Source organism: Ranitomeya variabilis, chromosome 3 (assembly GCF_051348905.1).
Source record: "Ranitomeya variabilis isolate aRanVar5 chromosome 3, aRanVar5.hap1, whole genome shotgun sequence".
NCBI classification, from domain to species: domain Eukaryota; kingdom Metazoa; phylum Chordata; class Amphibia; order Anura; family Dendrobatidae; genus Ranitomeya; species Ranitomeya variabilis.
This window is the reverse complement of record NC_135234.1, coordinates 69,346,007-69,369,431: the sequence shown is the minus strand read 5'-3', so window position 1 is coordinate 69,369,431 and position 23,425 is coordinate 69,346,007. Positions and strand designations below refer to the sequence as shown.

The 23,425-nt window shown below is 47.2% G+C and overlaps 1 protein-coding gene across 2 annotated transcripts in view; it reads right to left on the bottom strand.

Moving 5' to 3' along the window:
* The window catches only part of ARL6 (ARF like GTPase 6), a 69,178-nt gene extending 54,850 nt beyond the window's left edge, over positions 1–14,328 (bottom strand). The window contains exons 1-2 of one of the 2 annotated variants that reach the window (XM_077294110.1): positions 13,914–14,328; positions 10,209–10,347 (exon numbers count right to left, since the gene is read on the bottom strand). In XM_077294110.1, the coding sequence (XP_077150225.1) occupies positions 10,209–10,331 (123 nt within the window). In that variant the 5' untranslated portion in view covers positions 10,332–10,347; positions 13,914–14,328. Of the gene's footprint in view, positions 1–10,208; positions 10,348–13,596; positions 13,761–13,913 lie in introns of those variants that run through there. The other variant, XM_077294109.1, reaches the window with a different exon arrangement.
* Between the last annotated feature and the right edge of the window lie 9,097 nt (positions 14,329–23,425).

Below are 23,425 nucleotides of genomic sequence, written 5' to 3'. Positions count from 1 at the left end.
CGGCCATCAGTAAGCTTCTTCTTGTGGGGAAGATTGTAGCTGCTTTATACGTCTTTTTCTGAGCTCCTATAACCCCATTTATCACAACAACAAAGTTAAGATCAACTTTAATGTGGTCTGTGCCCGTAAATCCAGCCACAGTTTTGGAACAAAAAGTAGTACACCTCCAATGATACAGCTAGTAATGGCGCATGAACCATACATCTGCAAACTGCCACTTCAGAGCAGTAGAAGACCTGGACTCCGATTGGAAGTAGTGATCCTACATGTCAATGTCGACCCTCTAATGAGCCTTAGGGCTCATACTCACCTGTGAGAAACTCGGATGAGTCTCACAGGTCAATACCCGGCGCTGCTGCCGGCACTCAGGAGCGGAACGTGCGGCTGCATGTATTTCTATGTGGCCGCACGCTCCAATCTGAGTGCCGGGTATTAACATGCGAGACTCATCCGAGTTTCTCGCAAGTGAGTATGAGCCCTTAGGCTAAAAGCTAAAGTAGAAGCTCTATTTGCAGACACGTGTTTCAGGATGTTTACCCCTCCTCAGTGCAAAGCAAGAGATTGGATTTGGCTGTATGAGATCATTTTTAAAAGGGTGGATATTGACTTTCAGGATTGCTACTTCCAATAGGTGGCGCTAGAGTTCAATCCCTCTCTGAAAAGGCAATTGGCATGCTTCATTTCTCAGCACTGCATTGCATGGCCTTCATGTCTCTCTACACAAGGTGAGACGTTACCCCTATGAACCATACATGTCGTGTACATGTTATTTGGATAACTGCGCATGCATAGTCCGCTTTCACCGAGAATGTGCTGTTGAGAAACCCCACAAGAGATGGTCCATGTACACGATACTAGATACATTGGGAAAGGAAGTGTTACATGTATGGCACATGATCTACATAAATGCAGAACAAAAGATAACAAGGGTTAACCTGACGTCTGCCGATTCAGAGGATTAAAAAATGAAGTTAGGAAAGTTTATGGAAACTGTAATTAGAGAGAAAGTTAGACCCCGAACACCCCTTTGAGTGAATGTACAGGAGGCACCTTCCGGAGTTCACTACTCCAAATTGCTGCAACTTTGTTTTTCCTTTGTTCGCTCTTATTACCGTTTGCTTACAGAGTAATTAGAGACACTGCTGGGAAATTAGGGCATTAAAATGGGAAAACGAGAAACTTTATTTTACTGTCTGTCTCCCATGGGAAAACACAATCAGGAAATGTCTGCGTCTCGTCACAGGCGCTGGGCAGAGGTGACTTGTACGGAGAAGCCAGCACACAGTCTCATGTCCCCGGTCCCGGGAGGGCTCGTCAGCAGAGCGCACCGCCATGCCAGCACCGACATTAGCACAGCACACTCCGCTTTACTTCTATGCCCTGATAACTTTAAGCAGATTTCATTACTTTGCGCGCCGACATTTCGGCTATTAAATTGCTTTAATGCATCAGGACAAGTTTCTCAGCTTCCGACGCCCCCGATGTGATCCTGCAAGGGATCTTTAAGGTAAAACTCTGGGCAATATTTCACTAATGGTAAAGTGGGTGCACTAGAGGGGTGTCACAGAGCTGTCGATTAGCGCTATGGTCCCCAAAAGTGGAAATGGCCAAAGGGCTCTACACCCCATCGGTCCTTTACACCAGTACTGATGAACGTTACTGGCGCGCTCCTTACTCGCAGCTTCTGCCTACTTTGGACAGCACCGTGCACAAAGATCTCAGTATTACAGGGATTGTCCAGGACCTTTCTATTGATAAGCTTCAACAAGAGCTGAGCTGCAGTACCTGAGAACGGCCACTAGAGAGCAGTACTGGCTCTACACATGGTGTAATACTTATGGCGGGGGTGCCAGACCCCCACTAATTGGATATTACTGCACTAATCTGATATTGCTGAAATATCCTAATAATAGGTCACCAATATACAAGTCCTGGAGTGAATGCAGGGGGCTTCCTACCCTGGACCCCTCTGGTCATCATTGCCTGTGCTACACACAACCTATAGTGAGCAGCGCAATGTGGCACTTGGTGAATGAGAATAAATTAATTAATAGAATCCCTTTTATTAAAGGAGTATTCCTATCTTGTACATGGATGTGCCACTGTAGAGCAGAAGCAGATTTACCAACAGGAGCGGCATCCCCCCGGAGGACGAGGCACGTAGCCCACCGCAGGCAGTGGGGAGGGGGTCAGAATTCACATCTAAAAGGAAAGATTTCTGACCACCTCTCCGCTGACATCGGTCACACCAGCTTTACAATTATGGTATAATCTGAGGATATGATAAATGTATCAGAGATAATTAATAACATTTGCTAAAATAAAAAATAAATACATTAAAATAAAATAGAAATTAAACATCTGATTATAAATTGAACAGCAAGTGGATGTGTATAAAGCAATTACATTAAATAAAAGGATTCTAGGCATTTAATAGCTTCTTCTGAGTTATTTAGATGTAAGAAATGGATTTACACACCCGCTAGATCTTACACTGGGCTGCCCGGGATGTGATCACATAAATCTACTGCGGGGCAGAGATGCTTTACGTCTGCTGCTTCTCCTCTCTGTCTCACGGAGGTTTTTGCTGCCATCATATATAATCAGGCCTCTAGGATGGGAAGGGCTGCAGTGTGTACACTTTGGAGGTATTCCATCACACATTCACCTATTTTGGATTTGCTGTGGATTTTACCTGCAGCAGATTGCAGTACATGAGATTGTACAAATCTTATCCACATGCTGCAGACATAAAGTGTACGCAGTCTGGAAAAATGAACAAGACGGATTCTGAAATCTACAGCATTATCAGTCCATTGGAGGAATGCCAGGGACTGCCACCAATTTCAATGGCACAGGTGTAAAAGCTGCACTACAATCCACATGGACTTAACACCATTCGCTGCCGACTTGGGGTGAGACATGCGGTGGACTTACCCATTGCATGCATGGACCACACACACTCCACTCACACATAGGACACACGTCACACACATCAGATAAGTGCCGCTTATTCACTTGGCAAAAACCTCACACAACTAACACACTCAACACAAGCCACACAGTTCACTCATAAACAGGAACACCGGTGAAAATCTGACTGCCGCACGGAGAACAAAGGCAGCGCTGGCACACCGGCTCAGACACGGTTTGATTCCTTCAGGGCACACCAGAAACCTATTCTCTGGAACCATGGAGGTCTCTGTGCTCGGACCCTCACCAAACTACTAGGTGTCTATTCTGAGATCAAGTGATAACTGCAAATGATGGGAATAGTAGGAATTAGTCCTACTGGTAACTGGGTTTCCACGAGTCCATTGTGACAGCACCAGGGACAGGAACACACAAGAGGTTAAAAGGCCCCTTCCTCTACCACCTACCAGTGATTTTCCAAGTACCACACCAGGATGGAGGCAATTCTATTTTATTGAGATTCCTTCTACATACACTACCTTCACATAGGAGACGGGAAATTTAAGGTAATAGGAGCTGCCATGATTGACTCCTGGAAACCCAAATACCAATAGGACCGATTCCCACTTTCCAGAACGTTGCTCCTGACAGTACCATCAGGAGAATACATTCAGGGCAGGACCACTGCTTGGAGGTCTTTCCTTCCAAAAGGTATACTTTTGGCGTGATAAGATGTCCAGCTTATAAATGTCTGCCAAAGGTGTGAAGTCTTATCCACGTTGCTGCATTGCAGATTTGGCCCACCGAGACCCCAGCTCGTTCTGCCCATGATGTAGATACTGCTCTAGTTGAATGGGCTCTGATGTTGTCTGAGGGAGCTTTTCCTTCTGCCCAATAGGTCAGACTGATTACCGACTAAATCCATGGGGCCAAGGTCACTTTTGATGTCTTCTTTCCCTTATTCTACCCTGCAAACTGAATGAACAGATTGGAATCTATCCACCGACTTTGTGGCCTCCAGGTATTGGAGTACTGTTCTTCTGACATCTACGGAATGAAACACAAGTTCTTGACTATCTTTATGGTTTTGGCAAAAAGAAAGCAAGACAATTTCTTGGCTCACATGGAATATCGTTACCACTTTAGGTAAGAAGGCTGGGTCTAATCTTAATATAATGCAGCCCTCTAAGACCCTTAGATATGGATCCTTGATGAACAAGGCCAGTATCTCCCCTATCCATCTTGCAGTAGCTAAGGCAACCAGAAAGGTTGTTTTTCAAGGAGAGGGAGATTTTATGTCCAAGTCTTCCAGAGGTTCATATGGTGGTCTACAAAGGCTGTTCAACACTACAATCAGGTCCAATGGAGGAACAAATTTCTTAACTGTGGGTCTAATCCTACCTGTGGCCTTAATAAATCACTCAATCCAGGGCTTGCTAACAGATAATCCAGGAAGGCACTCCTAGATGAGATTTGTACCTTCTACGTGCTGGGTCTTAGGACTTTATCAAACCCCGATTGGAAAAACTCTAATATTTTTGGAATAATAGGACTTGATATCCACCCTTGTTACCTGGTATTTGTGCGCAAAACTTCTTCCAGATCTTCACGTATTTTGCCAATGCCACCGGCTTCCTACTTCTCTGGATAGTGGATATCATGAAGTTTAAAAGTCCTCAGCATCCAGGCAGATAATTGCAGGAACTTCACATTGGAATGCAATGGATCTTCTTTAACAGGCGAAACCAGCTTTTCTTGGGCCAAAATGGTAGTATCACCATTACCATGGCACGATCCTCCTGGATTTTCCTCAGTATTGCTAGAATTAGAGGATAGGGTGGAAAGGCATATGCCAGGTCCATGTTCCATATCTGGGACAAGGCGTCTATTCCTGTTGGGTTGTCCTTTTGATATAGTGAAAACTTCTTTAGAGCTTCTGCATTTTCCTTGGGGCAAACAAGTCTAGTTGAGGAATACCCCTGCCATGGAATTTCTCCCAGTTCAGTTCCCATTTTGATTGTTGAACTTCTTTCCAGCTGAGAAAGTCTGCAAGCAGATTTTGAGATCCCTTTAGGTGTATTACTGATACCGAAAGGATGTTTTTTTTTGCGCAATGGAAAATCTTTTTTCGGCTAAAGCCTGAAGATGGTGATGACTCCGACCACCTTGATGCCGGAGGAAGATGTTCCAGAACCCAAGAGAACTCGTAAAAAATATTTTGCTTCCCTGGGATGAGATCAGTTTTTTTTCCAATTTATGACCATCCTAGGTTCTTCAGGGCTAAGATGGTTGACGCTAAATTGATTCTCAGCTGTTGGGGTGATTCTGCTATTAACAGGAAATCGTCCAGGTACTGAGCGATTATTATCCCTTCTCCACTCAAGAAAGCCCCTAGTTTGGTGAAAATGCGGAGGAGAAACCAAGCGGAAAACAACGGAATTGGTAATGCTGAATCACTTCCCAAACTTTTACTGCGAATCTCAGATATTTTTGAGAGCGAGGATGAATTGGTGCATGGTAATAGGCTTCTTTGAGATCTAGTGTACACATTACCATATCTTTCCTGATTAGAGGAATCATTGATCTTATTGATTCCATTTTGAATTTTGTGTATACAATCCACTTGTTTAGGGATTTTGCATTTATAAATGTATGAAAGTCGTCCTGTGGGTTTCTTTATTGAGAACAGATTTGAGTAGTATCTGAGAAACTATTCTGCTTCTGGTACTGGTATTACTACTCCTTAATCCGCCAACTTTTTTACGTCCCTTGGCAGCGTTCTGTAGACCTGCAGGGACTGTGACATGAGATCGAATCTCCCTTGAGGGCTCTGCATAAACTCTATCCGGTACCATTCTGATAACTTTTGAAGTATCCATGGATTCTGGGATACTTTTGTCCAGGCCTTGTGAAAGGATTGGAGTCTTTCCCCCACTTCTTTGGAGTCACTGTATATCTGTGTTAGTTGTTCCTCTGCCCCCTGTGTGGTAACTCAATCTACCAGTTTTCCCATTACCTGTATAATATCCTCCTGTCCTCCGAAAACACGATATCCTCTTTGTTTTTTCTCCTCTGTAAACCCTTTTTCTCGTCTGAGGCTCTCTTTAGTATGTCATCCAATACTGGGCCAAATACTCAGAGAGCGGAAAAGAGACTGGAAACACAGCTTGATTTTGAGTGGCTGTCCCCGACCACGTCTTAAGCCATATAGCTCGTCTTACAGTATTAGAGAGCACTCCATTCCTCGCGGCTAATCGGATTGATTACGCAGAGGTGTCCCATTGCCATTTTGAGTAAGGAAACAGATTCCAGTATCTCATCTCTGGACATCTTTTTTCTAAGATGACCCTCTAGCTCCTCTATTCATAGGTTCATGGATCTTGCTACAGAGGTAGCAGCTATGTTACTAATTGATGCTGAAATTACCCAAGTTCTCTTGACGAGCCCATCTGCCTTCCTGTCCATAGGATCACTCAAGCATGATTAATGCTCAAAAGGAATAGATGTCTTTCTGGCAACTCTGGCTATGGGAATGTCGTTGTTTGAGACTTCTTCCCATAATTTTATCTTCTCTGTCTCGAATGAATCTCCTTGGGATAATTCAGTCTCTTTTCTACGTCTTCCCATTCCTCTAAGATCATAGCCCTTATATGCTATTGATAGGAAATACTCTATTCCTTCGGGACCTTAACATCTCCAACATCTCCTCCTGTATTGAGGGAGATTGGTGAGTCTCCTCAACTTTCATCATGTTCCTCAATGCCTGATAAAGCGCATCAGCATCTTCCCAAGAGAAAAAGTATTTCTTTTTATCCTCAGGCAAGGTTGGGGTTAACCATGCATTTGTAGACCAACGATGTTGGTAAAGCTGTTTCTTTTTCTGGTGTGTTTTTTTAATTTATGTCCTTTGGTGAGCTGTTTTTAAATTTAGTGTTAGAACTTGCAAGTGTGAGGAGCCTTGACGTGGGTTGCGAGCTTCTGTATTTTGGCCAAAATATTGATCAATACCTCATGTAATGTATTTATCTTGTACATTATTTTCATGTTGTAATGCACTTTTTTCCATTTTTTGTAGGATGCAGTCAGGCCCTTTAGTGTTGGTTGGGTGAACTGGAGCATCTGTCCTTGTGGGGTGCACTCATATAGTGTTGGACAGCCCACCTGACATAATATTACGGGCGTCATTAACAGGCTGTAAGCCAGACACTGTGCATCACACGTACCTGTGTGACTGGTGTCCTACGCAAGCCTCATTTGTGTGCAGTTTTTGGTCAGTTTGTGAGTGGCTATTTTCAGTATTTTGCACCTGTGCTGCCCCTGCCTTTATCATGGGGGTCTGCTGCATCTTGCTAGTGCATTTGTAATCTGACTTGGTGTTGGTAAGGCTTTAATTTTCTGGTATGTTTTTTTGGGGAGGTTAACCCTTCACCTTCCTCCTGTTCAGGGTCAGCATATGATAATTCGTCCTCCTCTGGACTCGACTCCATATCTCATGGTGGCCTTTCTTGCCTAGATGCAGCCTGGGAGGACTGAGGGGAAGCTAGCCCCGTAACAGAATTTTGAACTTCTTCCCTTATCATGGCCCTCATATCAGTCATGCAGGAGGAATGTTCTTCCTTTACCACTTTAGCAATACATTCTGGACATAATTGTTTCCCATATGTGTCAGGAAGTTTCATGTTGCATGTGGCACATTTTATCCCTTTCGTCTTAGAAACAGATCTTAGAACTTAGATCTTTTAGGAACATCCCTCTCCTAAACAGATAAAGGCATGTATAATATAGTATAGATACCAGATGGATAAAAACCTCAGTAAGTGATGGAACTTCAATATCACTCACTCGTCCCAGGGATTCAGTAGAGGTATGAGAAGGGCCAGGGTTTAGTCCGTCCATTGCTGGCTGTCTCACTGCACTAGTAACTCAGCCTCCCCCTTGTAGGTGCAATAAATAGTACCATCGCACCTGTCTTGCATCTGAATAGTCAAAAAGCACCTTCCTTTTAATTAGATGGATCTTGGCGTTATTTTTTTCAAAGGCCGGAAGTGTGGAATGCACACCGGGCACTAGAGGCTTATGCATTATCCCCCTGTAACCGGAAATGCTCTCTGCATGCCGGTGTCTTCGGCTGTATACTCCTGCCACTCAACCAGGGATAGACCACGTAAGCCGAGAGCCCCCTGACGGGGAAGTGGCTCAATCCAGAAGCTCTGGCTCTACTGGCAGGCTGAGGGACCTCTCGTTCAGCGAGGTGTCGACAACCGGACCATGTTGCGGGAGGAAGGAGAGAGAGAGATATGGACCCCCCAACACTCCCAACCCACTTATGTCCGGCAGTCAGGAGCTCCTGCTCTACTGACCGGTAACATCTTCTGCACCACGAGCGCACCTCCTATGTATCTGTCCCTGAGGAAAAACACTGGTGGGTGGTAGAGGGAGGAGGCTTCTAACCTCTTGTGTGTTCCTGTCCCTACCAATAATATGAAGGACTACTTCCTGATGGTGGTGTCAGGAGAGACGTCCTGGAAAACCCTTTAAATTTCTCTATGGTGGCACTGTGAGGACATGAAAGAGAACGTCCATTACTTTTACATCGATGGCCTATCCTTAGGGTACAGCTAGATAGCCATATACATTGGACTGCAATGCACAGAGAGGCCGGCGGCAGTCCTGACCCAAGCGTGACAGCTTCATATATTTCTATGGAGCCGCCACACTCGGGTCGAGAGAGATGCAACCAGTCTGTGCACTGTGCTCCTGTTTATATGGGGGTCTGACTGTGCCCCTAAAATAGGTCATCATGGCAGATCGGTTGGAGTACGACACCTGACATGCCCTCCCATTAACTGTTCCTAACACCAATCAGACGTGATCAGTTGTAGAGCGCAGCCAACTGTACGGTTATGGTACTGCAGATCACCCCTATTTACTCGGTAAGGATGACCTGCAGTACCCGGCAGCGGCCACTATGTAGTTGGCGGACCTGTGTTGTGCAGCTCTGCAACTGAGCACATCTGGCCACTGCTAGCAGCGGGAACAGCTAATCGACGGCGGTGTCAGATGTCGCGACCCCACTGATCTGATATGATGACCTATCCTAAAGGTAGAGGATTAATATAAAAAAGAGTGGACAACGTCTTTGAAAAACGTCATGCAAAATTTCCACACAAAACAACTGATCACTGGGGGTCTCAGCAATGTGGACACTTTGGGGGTCGATTCATCAAGACTGGTTAAGGCTACTTTCACACTAGCGTTAACTGCATTCCGTCACAATGCGTCGTTTTGCCGAAAAAACGCATCCTGCAAAAGTGTTTGCAGGATGCGTTTTTTCACCATTGATTTACATTAAGCGACGCATTGTGACGGATTGCCACACCCGTAGTGCGACAGATGCGTCGTGCAGTGGCGGACCGTCGGGAGCAAAAAACGCTACTTGTAACGTTTTTTGCTCACGACGGTCCGCTTTTTCCGACCACGCATGCGCGGCCGGAACTCCGCCCCCACCTCACAATGGGGCAGCGGATGCGCTGGAAAAATGCATCCGCTGCCCCCGTTGTGCGGCGGAGACAACGCTAGCGTCGGGAACGTCGGCCCGACGCACAGCGACAGGCCGAGCCCGACGCTAGTGTGAAAGTAGCCTAATCACAATACGCCAGTCTCGCTTTAATAGAAGGGGCCAAATTCATTAAGAGGCTCATGGACCTGAAGGAGTTTGGGGATCTCTTCAAAGTGGAGTGTGCCTCCGTATCAGGAACTGGTGAAGCATTTGGGATACAAAGTGGCGTCATTTTTGATTCATTGGACGGGTGGTCGTGGCACATCCAACCATTTCGGCATAGCTGTGTCAAATTGGCAAAAAAAAGAAAAAGACACCAAAAGTGGCAACATTTTTGCTTAACTCCACATTGCACAAAATCTTGTGACTTTTCAAAGCTTTTAGGACAGTTTTCTGGCAAAAAAAATACTTTGATGAATCGGCCCCTTTGTATTCATCTTATTATCAAGGGATCCTGGTAAGAAGTAGGATTTGGTGAAGCAGAGACCTCTGTGCCACAGACTAATATAACAAAAGGCGCCCGATGATACTACAGGCACAATGTACAGTGTAATGCCACATTTCATGAATGTCCTGGCAGAGAAAAAATATTATTTGCACATATTAAGAAAACACGTTGAAATAGTGAATAAAAAAATTAGCAATTAAAGCCAATCTCAGAGTATAATACTGCAGACACGTATATATTACTGTTACTATACTACCATAGACAGATCGCTGCGAGGACGGGACTTACATTGGCCGGCTTCAGCTTGTTGATAATGGTGGTCTTACCGCTGTTATCCAACCCCAGACACAAGACGTGAACTTCCTTCTTCTTCAGGCCCAACCAGCCCGCCAGCCGGTCAAACAAACCCATGCTCCTCACAATGAACCTGACATGAAGAAATTACACAATAAAGACCATTGCGGCAGAACATCAGACTGAGCACATGAAGCGAGTGACACGGCCATGACAGCTGCGCTCAGCATAAGCCTCTTATGATAAAGACCTAGAGCCTCTAATGACGACTGACAGGAGGGTGTGCCGGGGCGACCCAGCGGGAGAACCACACAACAGACGGACACAACTACACGACGAATTTATCACAGGGGCTTAGGCTGGATGATACATTTGGTGAAGCTCGAGACATTCGGTCTAACTTTACAGCACCTTTAGGTCGCTTTACTTTTAGATATATATTGGAGCCAAAAAATGGCGCACACCAATAAAGGAAAGTCTGGAATTAAGATATTGTGAACTTATACTTAGAATAAATCATGAATGTCAGATCAGAGGGGTCTGATGCTGTACAGCCCCAGCAAATCAGTGGCTAGGGGGTCCTAAGGCTGCAGGAAGTGATCGTGTATGGACCTTCTTGGGTGTCTACATCAGATTGCATTGATCGATCATCAGTACATAGTAATACATTTGGCATATTTTACAGATAACCCCTTTTCTGCACTTTATTAAAGTGCGATAAATCTTATTAAATACAGCACATGCCACGTATGCGACAATAGCTGTTTATTAAAGAGTTATCCCGCCACCGCCCTAACCAGGGGATAGGAGATAACTTGCTGATCGCTGGGGATCTATCCATTGGGGCACTTGGTGATTCCGAAAATGTGATTCTGCAGCGCCATCTTGAAAAGAGTGGAGATATGAATGCTCAACCTCTGCCCCATTCATTGTCGGTGGGATTGCCAGAGTAACCGTAGCACATTTCTCCTTTATTTCTGGCACCACGCCGACACTGAAGCACAAGCACCTATAGTCCATTCAACCCATTCGTACAGTTCTAGAACCAAGACGTTCAGAATACCGGGGGTCCAAGCAGTCTGACGCCCTAGGGATTAATAAGTATTCCCCGATCCTAACTTTTCCTTTTGGAAACAGCCCTCTAATGGAGCATTTTTAGAGATTGTCCCTGATCACAAAATAATGGCATATTGATGCCATTATTCTATAATCGTGGGGGTCTTACCTTTGAAAAATCCCGCTGATCCTGAGAATAAAGGTATACAACCTTTGTCGTACTGCCTCCCCTTCCAATTTTTCCCCCTGCGAAGTAGCTCCCAAACTACATCAGGCTCTATTAACTTGAATTGGGCAGCGTTGAAGATCCCTGCAGAACCGGGGCGCAGAAGGAAAGGGGGCACAGCACCACACCGGGCAGTATCAGAAGGGCACCAAACGCTGTCACTTTATATACTGCCAAGTGATCAGAAATGGCATTAATGGGAAAGCAGGAAAAGACTCAGGCGGTAATGATAGTTTCCACTGAGAGTCCCAAACTCCTAAAGAGCTGCCCTCGGCTCCGCAGTCAGCCCCACAGACAATGACTGGAGCAGTGGTGGCATGTCTGAGTACTGAGGCCACGCATTGATTGGCCCGGCCGGTAGCCCCTCTCCCGTCCACAGATCACTGTGATTGGCCCGGCCAGTAGCCCCTATCCCGTCCACAGTTCACTGTGATTGGCCGGCCAGTAGCCCCTCTCCTGTCCACAGATCACTGTGATTGGCCGGCCAGTAGCCCCTCTCCTGTCCACAGATCACTGTGATTGGCCGGCCAGTAGCCCTCTCCCGTCCACAGATCACTGGGATTGGCCGGCCAGTAGCCCTCTCCCGTCCACAGATCACTGTGATTGGCCGGCCAGTAGCCCCTCTCCCGTCCACAGTTCACTGTGATTGGCCGGCCAGTAGCCCTCTCCCGTCCACAGATCACTGTGATTGGCCCGGCCAGTAGCCCTCTCCCGTCCACAGATCACTGTGATTGGCCGGCCAGTAGCCCTCTCCCGTCCACAGATCAGTGTGATTGGCCGGCCAGTAGCCCCTCTCCTGTCCACAGATCACTGTGATTGGCCGGCCAGTAGCCCTCTCCCGTCCACAGATCAGTATGATTGGCCGGCCAGTAGCCCCTCTCCCGTCCACAGATCACTGTAATTGGCCGGCAAGTAGCCCTCTCCCGTCCACAGATCACTGTGATTGGCCGGCCAGTAGCCCCTCTCCTGTCCACAGATCACTGTGATTGGTCCGGCCAGTAGCCCCTCTCCCGTCCACAGATCACTGTGATTGGCCGGCCAGTAGCCCCTCTCCTGTCCACAGATCACTGTGATTGGCCGGCCAGTAGCCCTCTCCCGTCCACAGATCACTGTGATTGGCCCGGCCAGTAGCCCCTCTCCTGTCCACAAATCAGTGTGATTAGCCAGCCAGTACGCCCTCTCCCGGCCACAGATCAGTATGATTGGCCGGCCAGTAGCCCCTCTCCCGTCCACAGATCAGTGTGATTGGCCGGTCAGTAGCCCCTCTCCCGTCCACAGATCACTGTGATTGGCTGGCCAGTACCCCCTCTCCCGGCCACAGATCAGTATGATTGGCCGGCCAGTAGCCCCTCTCCCGTCCACAGATCACTGTAATTGGCCGGCAAGTAGCCCTCTCCCGTCCACAGATCACTGTGATTGGCCGGCCAGTAGCCCCTCTCCTGTCCACAGATCACTGTGATTGGTCCGGCCAGTAGCCCCTCTCCCGTCCACAGATCACTGTGATTGGCCGGCCAGTAGCCCCTCTCCTGTCCACAGATCACTGTGATTGGCCGGCCAGTAGCCCTCTCCCGTCCACAGATCACTGTGATTGGCCCGGCCAGTAGCCCCTCTCCTGTCCACAAATCAGTGTGATTAGCCAGCCAGTACGCCCTCTCCCGGCCACAGATCAGTATGATTGGCCGGCCAGTAGCCCCTCTCCCGTCCACAGATCAGTGTGATTGGCCGGTCAGTAGCCCCTCTCCCGTCCACAGATCACTGTGATTGGCTGGCCAGTACCCCCTCTCCCGGCCACAGATCAGTATGATTGGCCGGCCAGTAGCCCCTCTCCCGTCCACAGATCAGTGTGATTGGCCGGCCAGTAGCCCCTCTCCCGTCCACAGATCACTGTTGTGGTCGCTGGAATGGGACTTGCAATTAAACTGACACCAACTCTAGTGATTATGGCTCCATTCAAATGAGCCAGACGCCCGTTCTGTGGATTGGTGGGGTCCCAGTGAGAAGACCCCCAGTCATCAGCCCCTCATCGCCCATCCTGATAAGTGTCCTTCCGCACAGCAATCCTTGGCTACTATGGCAGAGCCCCCTGTAAACACCACTTACAAGTCTGTGGTTACTAAGCAGTGTGTCCCTAGCAACCAGCCTGCCCAATCATCCCCGGCTGGACAAGCAGCGGCCGGTCTCATCATTTCCAGGGCTGAAGCTTCTCCTATTGCTGGTGACAGTGGAGGGGGCGTCACACTACACGGGATTATTTGGGGAGAGGATCCCCGGATGTGTCGGCACACACTGCACACTTTGTATGTGGCGGTCATTAGAGCGTTCCATTACTGAACATATAAGGGGGTGTTGTAAGTACCATACACAGGACAGAGGGGGACGGGCACAACACTTACTGCACGGCCACCGACGTCACGTACCTGACAGAAATCCGGGTGTTTAATCCCTGAACCTGATGACCGCACGGACACCGAATTATCAACCGGAAGCGGCGGATTCTATGGTAACCAGGCAAACACTTTACTGCTCAACGCCACGCCCACTCTGTGCGCAGCCAAATCGCTGGTCGTTTCACATCCATCCAATGGCAGCGCCGCTCTCATCTGGTCACGTCTTTGTCCTGGTCACCGGCTGCTCAGTCCCCGCAAGGCCAGGCGCTGGTGAGCAAAAGGACCTTTCATGACGTCACGATCATGTGATCGGTCACATGTGTGGGAGGAGGCGGGCTCCCCGCTGATCCTGTGAAGGTGGAGGAATGGCTACGTCTAGAGTGGAGGCTCCTGTGAGGGCGGAGCTGCCGTAGTGAGGAGGCTCCTGTGAGGGCGGAGCTGCCGTAGTGAGGAGGCTCCTGTGAGGGCGGAGCTGCTGTAGTGAGGAGGCTCCTGTGAGGGCGGAGCTGCTGTAGTGAGGAGGCTCCTGTGAGGGCGGAGCTGCTGTAGTGAGGAGGCTCCTGTGAGGGCGGAGCTGCCATAGTGAGGAGGCTCCTGTGAGGGCGGAGCTGACGTAGTGAGGAGGCTCCTGTGAGGGCGGAGCTGCCGTAGTGAGGAGGCTCCTGTGAGGGCGGAGCTGCCGTAGTGAGGAGGCTCCTGTGAGGGCGGAGCTGCCGTAGTGAGGAGGCTCCTGTGAGGGCGGAGCTGCCGTAGTGAGGAGGCTCCTGTGAGGGCGGAGCTGCCGTAGTGAGGAGGCTCCTGTGAGGGCGGAGCTGCCGTAGTGAGGAGGCTCCTGTGAGGGTGGAGCTGCCGTAGTGATGAGGCTCCTGTGTGGGCGGAGCTGTTGTAGTGAGGAGGCTCCTGTGAGGTCGGAGCTGCCGTAGTGAGGAGGCTCCTGTGAGGGCGGAGCTGCCGTAGTGAGGAGGCTCCTGTGAGGGCGGAGCTGACGTAGTGAGGAGGCTCTTGTGAGGGAGGAGCTGCCGTAGTGAGGAGGCTCCTGTAAGGGCGGAGCTGCCGTAGTGAGGAGTCTCCTGTAAGTGCGGAGCTGCTGTAGTGAGGAGGCTCCTGTAAGGGCGGAGCTGCCGTAGTGAGGAGGCTCCTGTGAGGGCGGAGCTGTTGTAGTGAGAAGGGTCCTGTGAGGGCGGAGCTGCCGTAGTGAGGAGGCTCCTGTGAGGGCGGAGCTGCTGTAGTGAGAAGGCTCCTGTGAGGGCTGAGCTGCCGTAGTGAGGAGGCTCCTGTAAGGTCGGAGCTGCTGTAGTGAGGAGGCTCCTGTGAGGTCGGAGCTGCTGTAGTGAGGAGGCTCCTGTGAGGTCGGAGCTGCTGTAGTGAGAAGGCTCCTGTGAGGGCTGAGCTGCCGTAGTGAGGAGTCTCCTGTAAGTGCGGAGCTGCTGTAGTGAGGAGGCTCCTGTGAGGGCGGAGCTGCTGTAGTGAGAAGGCTCCTGTGAGGGCTGAGCTGCCGTAGTGAGGAGTCTCCTGTAAGTGCGGAGCTGCTGTAGTGAGGAGGCTCCTGTGAGGTCGGAGCTGCTGTAGTGAGGAGGCTCCTGTGAGGGCGGAGCTGCTGTAGTGAGAAGGCTCCTGTGAGGGCGGAGCTACCATAGTGTGAAGGCTCCTGTGAGGGCGGATCTGCCGTAGTGAGGAGGCTCCCGTGAGGGCGGAGCTGCCGTAGTGAGGAGGCTCCTGTGAGGGCAGCGCTGCCGTAGTGAGGAGGCTCCTGTGAGGTCGGATCTGCCGTAGTGAGGATGCTGCTATGAGGGCGGATCTGCCGTAGTGAGGATGCTGCTATGAGGGCGGAGCTGCTGTAGTGAGGAGGCTCCTGTGAGGGCGGAGCTGCCGTAGTGAGGAGGCTCCTGTGAGGGCGGAGCTGCCGTAGTGAGGAGGCTCCTGTGAGGGCGGAGCTGTTGTAGTGAGGAGGCTCCTGTGAGGGCGGAGCTGCCGTAGTGAGGAGGGTCCTGTGAGGGCGGAGCTGCCGTAGTGAGGAGGCTCCTGTGAGGGCGGAGCTGTTGTAGTGAGGAGGCTCCTGTGAGGTCGGATCTGCCGTAGTGAGGATGCTGCTATGAGGGCTGGACACCACTCATCCAGGGACAGGATGCCACCAGCAAATCAATTATCCTTTTAACAACATTTTTTGCAACATTTCTACCAGCAATGAAGGTCAGTGCAGTCCATAATAGTCCTATATACTCTTAACTACATAAGTAGTTTAAATCTATCAGTACTGACCTATATATTAGCAGCGATCTTAGACCAAATAGAGGTAAAGTGCTTAGTGCATAAGAACTGGTCCAAAGTAAATCGCTAAAACCCACAATAGTAGTATAGCAGAGAAATGCGATATACTTACAAAATATAAACAGGCAATGTGTCGGTAGCAAGCCGTCCCCGCCGCCCCAACGCACGTTTCGTCAAGACTTCCTCAGGAGGCGTGCGTTAGGGAGGGGGTCTTGGCTATTTATGTATAGTCTGGCCAATGAAAAGGCTGTAATTAAAGAGGTGAAGCGCAGTCGCAAGAACGATCCTATAATAGCGCATGCGCCACCTCCATGACATCCACAGGGATCTTCATACGAGCGGCTGTGGAACGCAAACACAAGCGGCCGTCAAGGAGACGGCGCGTGCACAATGCGTGCCCGGTGCCACCCACACAAAGAACCGGAGTCAACAGATCAACAGAGGCCGCGCAAGCGCACCGGGATCCAGATGATAAGACACATTAAATCAAAATAGCAACAATCAGTGTACAACACAATAAACAGTGATTATGTAAGACAAATACAATTAAACTAATAATGTGCCTTAAGTGGAAATAAATAATTTATCTCCCGAACAATTATATTACACTAGATGGTGGCCCGATTCTAACGCATCGGGTATTCTAGAATATGTACTGTATGTATGTATGTATATAGCAGCCACATAGTATATAGCACAGGCCACGTAGTATATAGGAGGCATGTAGCACATAGCAGACAAATAGTACGTGGCCTGTGCTATATACTATGTGGCTGCTTTATACATACATATTCTAGAATACCCGATGCATTAATACAGGCCACGCAGTACATAACACAGCCCACATACTATATAACACAGCCCACGCAGTATATAACACAGGCGACGTAGTATATAACACAGGCCACGCAGTATATAACACAGGCCACGCAGTATATAACACGGCACATAGTATATAGCACAGCCCACGCCGTATATAACAGCCCACGCAGTATATAACACTGCCCATGTAGTATATAGCACAGCCCCCACAGTATATAACACTGCCCATGTAGTATATCACACAACCCATGCAGTATATCAGACGGCCCATGTAGTATATTGCACAGCCCTCGCAGTATATCACACAGCCCACACAGTATATCACACTGCCCATGTAGTATATAGTACAGCCCCCGCAGTATATCACACAGCCCACGCAGTATATCACACTGCCCATGTAGTATATAGCACAGCCCCCGCAGTATATCACACAGCCCACACAGTATTTAGCAGTGTGGGCACCATATCACTGTTAAAAAAATAATTAAAATAAAAAATAGTGATATACTCACCCACCTGGATCCACCAAAGCTCTGGCGATGCGCGCGCGGCTGCCGCCATCTTACGTTCCCAGGATGCATTGCGAAATTACCCAGAAGACTTAGCGGTGTCACGAGACCGCTAAGTCTTCTGGGTAATTTCGCAATGCATCTCTGGGAACGGAAGATGGCGGCAGCCGCGTGCGGCTCGGCGGACTACGGAGTGTGAGTATAGCAGGTTTTTTGTTTATTATTTTTAACATTACATTTTTTCACTATTGATGCTGCATAGGCAGCATCAATAGTAAAAAGTTGGGGACACACAGGGTTAATAGCAGCGATAACTGAGTGCGTTACCCGCGTCATAACGCGGTCTGTTACCGCTGCCATTAACCCTGTGTGAGCGATGACTGGAGGGGAGTATGGAGCGGGCGCTGGGCACTGAGTGCGGGGAGTAAGGAGCGGCCATTTTGCCACCAGACTGTGCCCGTCGCTGATTGATCGTGGCCGTTTTGCCGCGACCAATCAGCGACTTGGATTTCCATGACAGAGGCCGCGACCAATGAATATCCGTGACAGGCAGAAGGACAGAGAGACGGAAGTGGCCCTTAGACAATTATATATTACATAAGAAAATATATACCATACATTGTATAGATAAAACATGTCAATGTGCACTGTGATATGTAATAAACCAAATATACATACTGTATAATTTAAACAAATAGGTAGACAAGTGACAAGATATCATGAGAGATCTACCTCTTGTTGTCAGTTTGATTTGGTTGAGGAACAACAGGCTGTTGCCATTTTGGAATCCCTGTTGGATGAACAGGATGTGACTCCAGTGAGTAATTTTCCAACTCATCTTTTTAACAAGTCAAAAAAATGTCCTGCTTTGAGTACGTGTCCTGCAGTTGATGTGTTTGTTAGAATGGTTTCTAGTGACATTGAACAACTTTGCTCTAGCAAATTCCGTGGGAGAAATAAAAATGAAGACATGGCTATTAGAGAAATACAAAAATGCACAGATGTAACAATGAAAAGCAGGCTGATAAGGGGGGTAACGTAGTTATATAGCCGAATCATTTATATGAGAAGCAAGCCCATAAAATGCTTTCAGATAAAGCATGCTACAAAAAATTGTTCCACAACCCCCTTATTGATTATAAATAAGAGCTAGTTGAAATTGTGACTCAAGCCTTTGAGATGGGTACTATTCCTAAAAAATTGATGGATACAATCACTCTAACCCTAGGATGCCCACTTTTTATCTCATTCCAAAGATCCACAAAGACCCTTCAAATCCACCAGGGGGACCCATAGTCTCAGGAAATGAAGGGATTTGTGAATTAGCCTGCCAAGTAATTGATTTTTATCTCAAGCCATTAGTGAACACACTTCCGTCGTTCATTAAAGACACTACGGCAGCATTGCGCAGCTTTGAAGGTCTACACGTATAGGAGAATATGATTCTTGTAACGGCTGACATAGAAAGCCTGTACACGTCAATTAGGCATGAGGACAGACTTAGGGCGGTCTCCTGGTTCCTTGGGGCTGGGGATATGGACAAATCCTTGGTTGAATTTATTTTATAACTTCTTCAGTTTGTTTTGACACACAACTGTTTTATTTTTCATAATCAGACTTACCTCCAGCTTCAGGGGACCGCTATGGGGGCCGACTGTGCTCCGTCCTATGCTAATTTATTCTTGGGGGCCTGGGAGAGGAACATCTTCCTTAGCAATCCAGTGGAGCACCTTGACAAGGTGCACCACTGGATTCGATATATTGATGATGTGTTCTTCATTTGGGAAGGAACAATTGAACAACTGTATGAATTCATGACCAAACTCAACAGTAATGATATCAACATCAAATAGACCTTCTCCCATGGCCTACGAGTTAATTTTTTAGACCTGGATGTCTGCGTTTCCCCTCAGGGTTTATGTTTAATCTGGTTTTTATTGAAAAGAACATCAAAACAAACAAGGAACAAAGGATTCAACAACATAAAAAGTATTGAGTACGAAAAGAAATCTCATACAACTGTATATCAAGACCTGTAACCAGCAAGTCCCGAAATATAATAAGTATAACATTCAGGTCAAAATCATTTTCAATCAAGTCCAACAAGATCTGAAAAGAAAAAAAAAATCCATGGCGGATGTAGGTATCCCCTATCCAGGGAGACTGTATGACCTTTGGTGATACATATGAGGTATCCTCTGAAAGAGATCGACCCAAACAAGAGGAGCTAGGTCACTCCAAGTAATAATGGTATAAACACGAACGGAAAGAATGAGACTAAGAAGAGGAATAAGGGGGAGGAGAGAGGAAGAAAAAAGGGGGGAGGAGAGGAAGAAAAAAGGGGGGAGGGGGAGGAACCATGGAGTCTGATATAGAAGGGGGCAACTTGCACCCTTATAATGACGTCCATCTAACCCGTATTGTTCAATCTATCTTCCTTATGGCTTAAAAAAGAGGGATTGAAAGTCCTGAGAGTCCATATACAAAATCCAAGGACTCCAAACCTGCAGATATTTCTCCATTGAACCGTTAACCTCAGCGGACAATTCCTCCATACTTTGAAGGCTGGTCATCTCCTTGACCCATTCAGACACATTAGGAGATTGGGAGGATCTCCAATGTCTCGGGATCACAGTGCGCGCAGCAGTTAAGCAGAATCTTAGGAGCCCCTTTTTCTGGAAGCGAAACGAGCCCGGGAGGATAGATAATAAAGCCACCTGGGGGGAGTTGGCCACCAAATGACCACTAATGGCTTGATAAGCGGAAAAGACAGAATCCCAAAATGGCTTAATAAGCTTACATCCCCACCAAATGTGTAGCATGGTACCTCTCTCTACTCCACAACGCCAGCACCTATCAGAGACAGAGGGAAAAGCGGCGTGTAAGACATCAGGACAGCGATACCACCTGGTGAGAATTTTGTAATTCTTTTCCTGTGCGGCACAGGCAATAGAGAATTTATTGAATATACGAATGCCCTCCTCCACTCCGCCTCCGATATAGCAACTCCCAACTCACCCCTCCTGTTGTGAATTAGACTTTTTTGGCTCCCTCTTGTGGTCACTAGTGATATGACTCTGGGATTGTCTTTCCTCAGTTTGGCACCCACCTGGGTAGTTAGTCCAGGGGTGTTGCTATATAAACTTCCTGGTTTCTCAGTCCAGTGCCTGGCATCGTTGTAATCAGATCCTTTCTGTTTGCTCCTGTCTGCTGGTCTTGGATCTTGCAAAATTAAGCTAAGTCCTGCTTCCTTGTTTTTTGGTTATTTGCTTTGCTCTTAATTTTTGTCCAGCTTGTACTAAATGTGATTCTGCTGGAAGCTCTAGGGGGCTGGTGTTCTCCCCCCGGGCCGTTAGACGGTTCGGGGGTTCTTGAATATCCAGCGTGGAAATTTTGATAGGGTTTTTGCTGACCATATAAGACATCTTACTATATTCTGCTATTAGTCAGTGGGCCTCTCTTTGCTAAATATCTAGTTCATTCTTACGTTTGTCTTTTCTCCTTACCTCACCGTTATTATTTGTTGGGGGCTTGTATCCAACTTTTGGGGTCTTTTCTCTGGAGGCAAGAAAGGTCTATCTTTTCCCTTCTAGGGTTAGTTAGTTCTCCGGCTGGCGCGAGACGTCTAGAACCAACGTAGGCACGTTCCCCGGCTGCTGCTATTTGTGGTGCTAGGATTAGATATATGGTCAGCCCAGTTACCACTGCCCTATGAGCTGGTTTTTTGTGTTTGCAGACTTGGTAATTACTTCTGAGACCCTCTGCCATTGGGGTCATAACACCCTCCACCTCTCCACATACTTGGGGAACTTGTCTTTGGTATTTTGGTTCAAAAGAGCATATATTAAGGAGACAGCATGTGCAGGCGGCGACCCCAACAGGAAAAGCTTTTCAAACGGCGTTGGAAGGGAGGAGTATGAGCCTGCGCCCTCTGGAGACGAGAGGAAGGATTTTAGTTGGAGGTATTCCAACCAGAATCAGAAGGGCCCCCTCCCTCTAACGGCTGCACTGATTCGAAAGCGGGCATGGCCGAACCCTTGAGGACATGAAAGCATCTGGTATTGTCCCTTCCCCTCAGGGTTTGATTGAAACCAATCAACCTACCGGAAACCCACAGCAACAAACACACTACAGCACGCAAGCTCATCACACCGTCAATCCACTATTGATGGGAGTCCCATTGGGCAACATCTGCGGATTAAGCGAATTTGTTCCAACGAGGAAAAATTTCAAAACCAGGCACAGGACCTTTATTGCCGCTTTAGAGGACAAGGATAAAGTCACAGACAAATTCGTCGGGGTTATAAAAGAGCCTGCCTAGTATCCCGTAATGATTTACTTTATCAGACTTCACCCAAAAAGATGAGGATGCACAGGTGAGGTTGACTACTCCCTACAGTTGTCAATGGAAATCATTTACTGAAATAATAACTAAACATTGGGGTATACTACGGTCTGATTCAATTTTGAAAAATGTTCTTCCAGATAGGCCACTGATCACTGCTAAAAGATCAGATAACCTTCGTGACTTATTGGTCCGTAGTCGCTATTCTCCAATTTGTAAAAAGTCAAATGATGCGAGTGAACCAATATATGGCTTTTTTCCATGTACTTTTTGTAAGGGCTGTCAGAATCATGTTAAGAGTAAAGAAGTCAGCAATTCTCAAAGAAATCATTCTTTTAACATTCGTCATCAACTTACTTGTGCCTCTAAAGGGGTGATCGACTACGCTCAATGTCCATGTAACAAAATTTATATAGGGATGACCACCCGTGAATTAAAAATAAGAACAAGAGAACATGTACGTGATATAGAAAAGGCTAAAACGGCGAAGGATGTGGATTCTCTAAAGACTCTCCCTCGGCTTTTTTTTACAATACCGTGAGTGTAATGCGAATAAATTAAAAATTAAAGCAATTGATCAGGTGTCATTGGACCCACAGGGTGGAGATCTATTTAAAGCTTTGGCTAAGGTGAAGAGCCGCTGGATTTATCGGCTTAATACAGTCACCCCATTGGGTCTTAATGAAAGTTTCGGCTTTGGGTCTTTTTTATAGGACATCTTACACGTTTTTTAGTATGGGGGGTGGGTACTTGGTTTCTTTTAATTTTTAATATTACCTTGTTTATGTTATGTCATTTATTCGTTGCTTGCTTATTTGTTTTTTAATTTTTCAGTCTGGGCCTTGCAGTATGATTATGCCTGGTGAGGCGTATATCCTGTGCAGTCCACTAATCCTTGGCGGAAATCTCTTGCAAAAGTTGTCCTCCGATTGATGTTGAAATTCTCCAACGATTCACCATCAGTGCACGTCACTATCGACTTGAGATTGGATTTCTCCTATTTCTATAGCCTTCTAATGAATGATGTAATTTTGGACATGACGCCTCCAGGACACTATTTAGCCACCATTTTTCTAGAGATCCGTTTAGATATTTTTCATTGCATATAGATTTCACATTGAGTCAAATAATGTGTAAAAAATATATATTCACCTTGTCACTTTATGGTTCATTATCACTTGTTATTTTATGTATTGAATACTGCAATAATACTGCATAATTATGGTCGATCAAGTCACTTGTCTACTTATTTGTTTAAATTATATGTATATTTGCTTTGCTACATATCACAGTGCACATTGACATGTTTTATCTATACAATGTATGGTATATATTTTCTTATGTAATATAATTGTTCGGGAGATAAATTATTTATTTCCACTTAAGGCACATTATTAGTTTAATTGTATTTGTCTTACATAATCACTGTTTATTGTGTTGTACACTGATTGTTGCTATTTTGATTTAATGTGTCTTATCATCTGGATCCTGGTGCGCTTGCGCGGCCTCTGTTGACCTGTTGACTCCGGTTCTTTGTGTGGGTGGCGCCGGGCACGCATTGTGCACGCGCCGTCTCCTTGACGGCCGCTTGTGTTTGC